Source organism: Lagopus muta, chromosome 4 (assembly GCF_023343835.1).
Source record: "Lagopus muta isolate bLagMut1 chromosome 4, bLagMut1 primary, whole genome shotgun sequence".
NCBI lineage: Eukaryota > Metazoa > Chordata > Aves > Galliformes > Phasianidae > Lagopus > Lagopus muta.
The window spans coordinates 66,019,990-66,030,298 of NC_064436.1; the positions used below are offsets into that span (position 1 = coordinate 66,019,990).

At 51.4% G+C, this 10,309-nt stretch overlaps 1 protein-coding gene across 1 annotated transcript; it reads right to left on the reverse strand.

Moving 5' to 3' along the window:
- Positions 1-2,503: 2,503 nt before the first annotated feature.
- On the reverse strand, positions 2,504-6,389 carry FOXI3 (forkhead box I3). Its single transcript, XM_048942948.1, is given in 3 exon segments — positions 2,504-4,069; positions 5,692-6,316; positions 6,318-6,389. Coding segments are annotated over 3 exon segments (1,287 nt in total). The 3' UTR covers positions 2,504-3,479.
- Between the last annotated feature and the right edge of the window lie 3,920 nt (positions 6,390-10,309).

The following is a 10,309-nucleotide window of genomic DNA, read 5'->3' on the forward strand; positions in this document are numbered from 1 at the left end:
CATGGCCTTGGCATTCGGAGGAGAGGGGATTCAGAGTGGGACCAGCAGGCTAATTGCCTTTGTCTTCTCCCTCCTTCAAATGGGGAATCACAGTAAATCCCCCAAACCCATGACAATAGTCCTACTGCTTTTAAATGTCCTTCGTTAAACTGAATCCTCTTGTCCTCCCTCTCCCAAGACCTGGGCGTTGTTCATTAAAAGAAGAACCTCTTGTAATGACAAAAGGAAACCTAAAAAGGCTGCCATTAGCTCATTATCCCAGCTCCCTCCTGCATGGTAGGTGCCTATTTGCTGAATGCTACTCCCAAGTGTCCCTTGGGCAGGTTCCTTTATCATGAGTGCCCCGACCGTGCAGAGATGTGTCCGCGGGAGACCTGATCTCTGCTGCGGGGTCACTTTCCCTGTAGGGAGAAGGATTTGCTGCGATGGGGACCTGCCAAAATCATCCTCCAGCCCATCACCGCCCCTCCGGATTGGGGCTGGTGTACTGTGGTGGGTGAACCTTTCCCATGCTTTGCTTGTCTAGGTTCTGTCTATGAGACCAGTCAGTCAATGTGCCATGAAACATTATGGAATATTTGTTGAGGACAGACTGTCAGAGTCTAGCAGTGCAAATTTACCACTGATTTGGGATCTTCAAGAGTAAGTATTGGATGGATATTAAGAAGAAATTCTTCTCTGGTCAAGCATTGACTGCCCAGGGAGGTGTTGGAGTCACTGTCCGTGGGGGTATTTAAAATCTGTGGAGATGTGGCACTGAGGGACATGGTTATGGGCATGCTGGGGATGGCTTGGTGGTTGGACTAGGTGATTTTAGTGGTCTCTTCCAACCTTGATGATTCTATGATTCTCTGAAATGTTTATTGGTACTATCTGCAGAAACATACGGCTGATATCTGCAGGAACATACGGAAGTGGAAGAAAGTAAAACATGAAATTAATCTTCTGCTTGGAAGAACATGAGCTGGACGCATGAAAATATCCCAGAGTGGCCCATTGCTTGCTAAGGTTTGACAACAGGATGATGGAGCTGAGAAGGGGTGAAACAGGCACATGGATACATGAATAAGCAATTCCTGGCTTCACTTAAGAACTGGTTCTAAAACTTGCCAAGTGTTGGAAATCCCTCCACCATTTTTAGATCAAACCCAAATAAAGCTGTCCCACACCTGCTGTGATTGAATCATAGAATCATAGAATCATTTGAGTTGGAAGGTACAGTTAGAGGCCAACTGGTCCAACCCCCCTGCAATGAACAGGAACTCCTTCAGCTCCATCAGGTGCTCAGAGTCCCATCCAGCCTGGCTTTGAGTGTGTCCAGGGATGGGGCATCCACTACCTCTCCGGGCAACCTGTGCCAGTCCCTCACCAACCTTACTGTAAAAAACATCCTTATATCCAATCTCAATCTCCCCATTTCCCTTTGTCTTGTGAAGGAACTTGGGTAGGATGTGCTGACCACCTTGGCATTTTGCTAGTGGCAATCTGCCCTCTCTCTCCCATTATCAGTACCTCTGCATCACCTGAAACACAGTTAAAAATCAAGACATGGAGGAATTATCCCTAAAGCCAGGAAGATTGTATCTCTGTTGGGGAGGGGAGAGCAAGAGAGGGATGAGGCAGGAGTTGCCGCTCGCCCACTGGTCTCAGCTATTGCACAAACAGTGACTGGCCATTGCAGGTGAAAGTACTTGGTCCCAGTCCCAAGCACATGGATGTCATCTGACATTTCGTCATGGCTTCATTATATTTTGGATCAGGCCAGTGATTCATCTTGCATTACTGCCATACATGTTGAGCAGGTAGCCAGTGAAGAGGCACTGCATCACACTGCCAACGATTTTATTTTCTAAATAGCCGGCGGAGATGGCCTTACATCATTCCAGATGCACATACGGTTAATAGATGCGATTTCATGCTTAACTTCAGTGCTGATGCTACATTCCTCTGGAAGAAATTTATGTTCCATGGCTGCACACGGAACCCAGCAAACAGTGTATGCAAACAGCAAGAACTGGGGATTAATGGTTTTGCATAAGGGATGCTGTAGGAAGGATTCTCAGTAGTGTGTTTATAGTGGAGGGCTCAACCTGGCCTGCCAGGTGACCAGTCTGACTTCTCGTTTTAGGCAGGTGCATTCTGATCTGAAAAACTGATTGGCAAAATGGACGAGGGTCAGCCAAGCTCAGCCTTGGTGCTCCCCGCTTGCCAGCACTGCACTGGAACCAGCCCTGTTTCTTTTCCTTTTGCAAGCTTTTATTATTTCGATTAAACCAGGCTGAAAAGAGACAGTTGTCATTCAGATGACAGTCAAAAACAAACAAACACAAAAGCCCAGAATGCCCACTTCGCACGGGGAGACCACAAAAGGCAGCAAATCAGCTCATGTGCATCTCCTCTGGGCAGCCTTCTTTGTCTTCCTGCAGATGAAATTGTTCACAAGTCTTTGCTCCTTTCATCCCGAACCCTGCGAAAGCAAAACCTGTCTCCCACAGAGCTCCAGAATGCCTCAAACACACTGAGGAAGAAGCAGGCAGAAATCTACCACATTTTATTCCCAACAGCTGTTCAGCCTGAAAAGTTTTATTAATGCGCTAACAAACAAAAACAAAACCAACAAAAATAATCAAAACCAACGAAACAACCAAAAAAGAAGGGGGAAACGGAGTAAAATAAACTTTAACCAAGTTGAAAACATTATAAATAAGTACAGCTCCAGAGCATAATTTACAAATATAAAACCACATAGAAACATATGTACAGGAGAGTTACATTACATACAAATATGTATAAAAATACCCCAGTGTTTATTCTCGTGCTAAAGCTGCAAGGCTATAGTTATCTTTGGTACTAAGCTCAGAGGAAAAGGTGGCTGTACAAAAACACGGCCCTACCTGCACAGCGTGCCATACACGGGATGGCAGAGCAAACCTCTTGGGGAGCTTGAGGAGATTTTGGGCAGCTGTTTTCCCAACCTGTCCCCTCCCTGTGCATCACATATTGCAGGACCAGGGCAGGAAGGGCTGACAGAGGCAATCGCTGGCAGAAGAGTTTTTAATACATTGTACAAGGCACTTCATAGGAAATCTCTTCATTATTTTTTTTTTCCTGTTCTCTTCTAAGACTCACAGAACATCTACGCACGGCTCTTGCTGACATAGCGTTTTCTGATTATAGTTTTTTCAACTTCTTATTCTACATTCAAGATTAAAAACATCTGAAAATGTTCAGTTCACTTTCATTGGCAGAATGGACCCAAAGCACCTAACATTTTCCAGGACGGGGAAAAGATTTTGCATCTGTCTTCTGCTGGTGTTTGTGGGGTGTTTTTGCTTGGAAAGATGAGAAGATCTGTCTTCCTGGATGAACTCCCGGGAAGCGTCCACATTGAAATGCTGTTTGCAAAAGCACGCTGTCCTCCACGCTGCCACGCACACACCTGCACCTCCCATTCCCTTTGCAGCACTGCCCCGGCAATCCTACACCTCCGTTCCATCCCGGGTGTAGATGAGGCTGTTGACTGTGAAGTTGTAGTAGTGGTTGTACTGGGCGCCCTGGCTGCCGCTGCTGGGATGGAAGGAGCTGTAGTAGGCAGGGGAAGGTCCCGCCACTCGCTGCAGCTGTTCTGGTGAAGGCACCTCTTGAGATGAGCTGCTGGAAGGGGTGAAAGTGCCACTGCTCAGCTGTCCAGCAGAGAAGTTCCTGTGATGCAGGTCAGTGCTGAGCCCCCCCGTCAGCCGGCTGCCCCCGCCGCTCAGCGAGCTCATGCCGCTGAAGAAGGTGCTGAGGCAGCTCGGGGTGGATGAAATGATACCGGAGGGAGAGGAGCTTTTGGGATGGTCCCTGGCAGAAGGCGATGGGTCCAGCTCTGGGGGTGGGCTGTTTCCACAGGGTTTGCCTGCGGCTGGGATGGGTCGCTCTTCTTCGGCCTTCAGGCCCCCGAGCGAGGAGGCCGCAGCCGTGGTCGCGGGGGTGTTGGGCTCTGAGCGTCGCTTGCGCTTGCGCCGGAAGTTCCCGTTGTCAAACATCTTCTCACAGTTGGGATCTAAGGTCCAGTAGTTTCCTTTTCCTGGTGGAAAACAGGAGAAGCAAGAGAGAAAGTCAGCTTCTGTGACAGAGAGCCCTGCTGCAGAGGGATACGCAGTATCCATGCTTTGCCCAACCAGTGCAGCACCCACACCTGCTCCTCCTCTGCCTGTTGTCCAGTACAAGAATCCAAAACCTGGCCCTAAAACATCATCACCCCCTCCCATGCAATGCCCAAGTGAACGTTAAGGCCACATGGACAAGGGGATTCCCCACCACAGATTCAACCTCTACTTCAGACCTGCCTGAAGGGAACACAAAGCAGGGCTTCCTTGGCTGTGGGTGCCCCTTGGCAAGCAGGGATACCCACATCTGCAGCATGGCAAACATAGTGGAGACCTTGCCATGGCTCTTCTCAGAAGAGCTGATGGAAAGAAAGGCCAAGAGGTAATGGCTTCAAGTTGCACCAGGGGGGTTTAGGTTGGATATTAGGAAAAATGTCGTCTTTGAAAGAGTGGTAGTGCATTGGAACAGAGATGGTGGAGTCACCATCCATGGAGATACGGCACTGAGGGACATCCCTTTGTGGGCACGGTGGTGATGGGCTGACAGCTGGACTCGACTTGAGAGGTCTTTTCCAACCTTAATGATTCTATAATTCTATGAAAGACGGGTTCAAGCTGCCCTATGCCCACTACTTTGTTCCAGGGGACTGTGGTGCCATTAGCTGCCTCCACACAGCTAATGGGAGCCATGGCCTTGCTGTGTCCCCTCAGAAGTCCCAGCCCTGAATGTTCCCATCCCACTCAGCACTGTCCCAGCACACCCCTACGCTACACCCACTCCTGGGCACCAGCTGTGCCCCGGGGACAGGCCGGCGAGAGCTGGGCAGGGAGAGGAGCCGTGAATCACGGCCAAAGGATCCAGGCCTTGCACAACCAGCCCTCGTGGCCTCAGCCCACCCGGCCTGCCCAGACAGGGGGACTGAGGATTGGGGACAGCCGCCATCCCCTGCAGGAAGCAGTGGTAGACCCAAGGAGGGCAAAAGGAGCTCGATCTCCTCAGAAGGGGACAAAAGGTGGGAGAGCTCCTCAAAGCCCAGGCTTGGAGGGGCTGAGGGCACCTGATCTCTTCATAGTGGTGGGGATAAGGGAGCCTGGGGATTGCCATGAGTGGACAAGGGAGCCTGGGCTCCTCAGCACTGAGCTCATGGGGTGCAATCAAAGGGATGGCTCTGAAGGACAAGGAGAGCGTGGTCTCCTCATGTGGATGGTCACTGAGGGGACAAGGGAGCTCCTCAGAGGGTTGGTCAGGAGGGGTACAAGGACCTGAGTCCCCACACAGTGATGGCCGTGAGGGAATGAGGGAACAGGTGAGCCTGGTTCTCTCACAGGGATGGCAATGGCGGGCTAAGGGAGATGGTCTCCTCATAGGGATAGACACGATGGAACACAGCCCTCTCGTAGGGACGGCCGCGAGTGGACAGCAGAGCACTGTCCCCCCATAGGGATGGTCACGAGGGGACAAGGGAGACCGGTCCTCTCACAGGGATGGATATAAGAGGACAAGGGAGCCCGGGGACCGCACGGGGAAGAGCCCACACTCCCGCATCCCCTCACATCCCCGTCCGGGGGCTCCGCGCCGCCGCCCGCCCCCCATCCTCACCGGGGTCGTCCTCGTCACGGGGCACCTTGCGGAAGCAGTCGTTGAGGCTGAGGTTGTGGCGGATGCTGTTCTGCCAGCCCGCCTTGCTGCGCTTGTAGAAGGGGAAGTTCTCGGCCACGTACTGGTAGATGTGGCTGAGGGTGAGCTTCCTCTCGGGGGCACTCTGGATGGCCATGGCGATGAGCGCCGAGTAGGAGTAGGGCGGCCGCACCAGCTTCAGCAGCTCCTCCTGGCTCGCCAGGCTCAGCCAGCTCAGCTCCGCGCCGCCCGCCGACGGCGAGCCGGGCCCCGAGGGCGAGCCCACCAGCTGGCCGCCCCGCGAGCAGCCGTACGAGGCGGGCGGCAGGAAGGGCGACGCGGCGGCCCCGGAGCCGGGCGGGCCCTGCAGGTACGGCGCGGGGCTGTTCATGCCCCACAGGTAGCCGGCGTTAGCGGGAGCCCCGTAGTCCCCCAGCGCGTAGCCTCCCGCCCGTTGCCCCGACGAAGCGGCGGCAGCGGCGGCGGCGGCGGCGGCCGCGGCGGCGGCGGCGGCGGCGCCGGGCGGGTGGAGGCTGGGCTGGGGGTAAACGCTGAAGTTCTCGCTGCAGTACACCGCCATCTCGGGGGCCTCCTGAGCGCTGCGGGGGCTGCGGGGGCACGGGGGCGGCCGCCGGCGCCGAGGGTCTGGGCTGAGCCTGCTGCAACTCACCGGCGCTCATAATCCCTCGGCCATGCAGGGCGGCTCGCGGCTCCTTACCCCCCCCGCCCGCCCCGGGCCCCCCCCCCCCCGGCCGTCAAACCTCCCCTTTCGTCGGACCCCCCAAAATCCCAGGGGGGCTGAGAAGCGGCGGCCTTATAGGCGCTGCCTTGCGGGGCCGGCCGGGCGGGGAGCAGCCAGCGGGGCGGGGAGGGAGGCGGGGAGGGGGGGCGAGGCCGGGCCCCAAAAGCGGCCATAGGGGAGGGACCTGGGGTGTGTCGGGGTGTGGGTGTGTGGGGTGGGGGGGTTGGATCCCGGCTGGATGGCCGAGGGGGTGCGGGGAGCTTCCCCCCGTGGCCGTGAGTCCCTGCTATCCATCAGCCCCGATCCGAACTTCGGGAGGTTTGGTGCAGATGAGCACCGTGTGGTGCCCCGACGGGAGAGCGAAGTGTGAAATTCGCTTCAGCTCTTTATTCAGGTGTAATTTTGCCTTTGCTCTTAATGAGCTTTGGATGAGGAATTACCCCGAATTAAACAAACAAACAACACCGCCGTGCTCGCTCCCAAAGGGCCGGCAGTCACAAGGCGTGATTTTCTAATAAAAGTTGGGTTTTGCCTTCTGCTTGCGGGGAAAGCAAGGGGAAAAGCGCGTCCTTTGGGAGAGGAAAGCTCCCGGGATCCACAGCTCCGACACCGTCCATAGGGAGACGCCGGCTCCGGCAGATCCCTCGTGTCCGGGACAAACGTCGGATCCACCCGGACAGACAGAAGAATACGAATGTAGGGAATCTTTGTCCGTCACTTTGAAGATGTAAATGCCCGGGTATTAAATGCCATTGTTCTATCATTCTGTTTTCTGCCGATAAATAGACGTAAAAATCCCCTTCCCGCGTACATACAAATGCGAAGAGCTCTCCCCAGGGCTGCCACCTCACATCGGGATTTTGGGGAGAAGTTCCCATTGGTTTCATGGAGAAAATTGTTAAAATCGCACATGTACAGCAGTGGAGCTGTTGCAGGGCAAATGTCCTGGGCTTCCCAAATCGCAATATCTGACCCTTGTGTCATCTGAGCAGGGATGTAAGAAATGGAGCATTTTCACCATTACATTTCGTTTTAAAACAAATGGACAATTTTGGGGAAGGAAAATCACAAGTGTGAGAAAGAAATACAGTTTTGGGTTTCCTGTTTTAGTCATAATGGGCTTTTCTCTTTTCTTTTCTCTTTTCTTTTCTTTTCTTTTCTTTTCTTTTCTTTTCTTTTCTTTTCTTTTCTTTTCTTTTCTTTTCTTTTCTTTTCTTTTCTTTTCTTTTCTTTTCTTTTCTTTTCTTTTCTTTTCTTTTCTTTTCTTTTCTTTTCTTTTCTTTTCTTTTCTTTTCTCTGCTCTTCTTCCCCTTCCTTCCTTCCTTCCTTCCTTCCTTCCTTCCTTCCTTCCTTCCTTCCTTCCTTCCTTCCTTCCTTCCTTCCTTCCTTCCTTCCTTCCTTCCTTCCTTCCTTCCTTCCTTCCTTCCTTCCTTCCTTCCTTCCTTCCTTCTTTTTCTTTTTCTTTTTCTTTTTCTTTTTCTTTTTCTTTTTCTTTTTCTTTTTCTTTTTCTTTTTCTTTTTCTTTTTCTTTTTCTTTTTCTTTTTCTTTTTCTTTTTCTTTTTCTTTTTCTTTTTCTTCTTTTTCCCCCTATGGTTGATGATTTTATTCCGTATCTTTTTTATCTTTTTATCTTTTTTATCACCTGCTTTGGCAGGGGGTTGGACACGATGATCCCTGGAGGTCCCTTCCAACCACTACAATTCTGTGATCTTTTTGGGAAAGCACTCACCCTCTGTGTGTGTGTTTGAGTATTCATGCTTTGCATCGTGTCTTTTACCTTCTCTCCTGCTTTGCCTATAAACTTGTATTATTTCAAACAGCTTGGCAGCAAACTGGAGAGCAGTTTTACTAGAAATGCTGATTGAAGTCTGACCGGACAATTCCTGGCTAGAAAGGGCAGCTAAAGGACAAGAGGAGTTTTAGACTTTCCTCTGAGTTTGAAGAGCTAAGCTAAACTTAACTTGTTATTCCCTAAAATTACCAAAAAAACGGCGTTTATGCGTTCACTTCTGCGATCGGGGCGGGAGGAGGAGAGCAGCCGGAGCGGTGCTGCCGTATCGCTGGAAATTTGGGTTTTTGCTTCGGGGGTTTGATGGATTTGGGCAAAGGCAGAGCCCTCTAGAGGAGCAGCCCTGCTATTGCTGGGATTGCAGTTCTCGGAGGTGTGCGTGCCGCCTTCCAGCTGTCTCGAGTTGATTTCTCTCCTCCCAGCAAAGGAAATGGGTGAGAAAAGAATGCTGAATTAGCTCTAATAAAAACGCGTGTCCTTAGAAAACTCCAGCTTGCTTTCCCAAACACCGGGGAATGTGGAACAAAAATAGTTCTGGAGAGGTTGTTACACAGCCGCCATGGCACAGATATGCAAACCAATGCTTAACTTTAAGTGGAGAGAAGAAAGCTTTGATGGTGTGATGGCTTAAAGAAGTTTAATTTTGCCTCAATGCATTTCTGGCTCTCTGTACAGACCTGCTGCTGCTCATTTTGGCATGAGGAGAACAACGTTATGAGCTCCATAGCTCTGCCACCGTGCTCTCTGAACAGAGAGGTCTGTGCAATGCCTGCCATGTAGAAACACACAGAGAAGTGGCCAGCGAGGTGCCAAGATGGAAAACTGAACTCATTTTCCAGGTAAGAGGCTGGGGCTGCTGTCCAAACAGATTCAGAGTGGGGTTTGAGCAATGCTGTGGGATTACTCTGATTCCTGAGTCACTGGGACATTTGTGAGCAGGGCAGTGAGGTCTGACAGGTCAAGGAGCCCAGGGCATGTGGGAGCTGGGGCTGAGGCTCATCCCCCCCAGCTGAGATTAGGTGCTCTCCTTTCTAGCGAGCTGCCTTTGAAAGTGGTGCAGGTCTTCCTGAAGAAAAGTGCTGCAGGAGAGCAAAGTCGTCCCTGACTGGTGTTGTGTTCTGATTCCTATGTGCTGCTCCTTGTCGTTAGTGTGGGAAGTGCTTTTCTCCCTGATGGGAAGGCATTGTCTTTGCCTCTAAGGCCCTCTCCTCTGAGCATGTAGGTACAGGCTTAGTTGCTGTGAAGCTCAGGTCTGTACAGCTGAACACGGAAATGTGAAAACACTTCAGCCCTGAGCTTTGCAGGGCGAGCTGTTCCCTGCACCCACCTGGGTCTCTTTGCTTCCCAAGGATGCTGAGCTCTAGCCATGGGTGTTAGAGCATCAGGACCTAACAGCCTGTATTGGTGCTGTTGGCTTTTCTAGTGGGAGAGAGCCCAGAATCTCTTCAGTGGCTCCAAACTGCTGCAGTGAAGCAGGAACCACAGGTTTGATTTGGTTTGGTTTGGTTTGGCTGCATTTGCAATATAAGTCTCAGTTTCTCCCTAAGGCTGGCAAGAGGCGAGGCAGGAACTCTGTAGCCCACATATAAAATAATTCCCATGTGCAGATTGTATCTTCTCCAGAGTCATCCACAAAATTGGGAATGAGTTCCCCATCCCCATAAGGGACAACAAAGGGAAATTATCCTTTCTCTTGCAGTGGTCCAGGACTGTGGCTCCACTCTGTTTCTTCGGTGATATCAGAAAGGAGTTGAATGAGAACTAATCAAATTAAATTTAAAGGCCATGCATTGTACCACTCCCTTGTTTACAGCAAAGCCTGTCCCTTCCCAGGCTTTTTACGTTACACACATTAATCTGCTCTATGCCTTGATTCTGGGAAGGGTGTTTGATATTCTTCCCTCCCTGTATCCAGTCATCTATTGGACTGTCACCCAATGATAAGATCAGAGGCTTTAAAACTTTCTTGATTTTTCAGACCCTACAACATTTCCTGAGGAGATGTCCTCATCCCATTATTTTCAGGCTACTGACAACAGGCTCGGTTGGGTTTTGTTTCTTGTTGTTC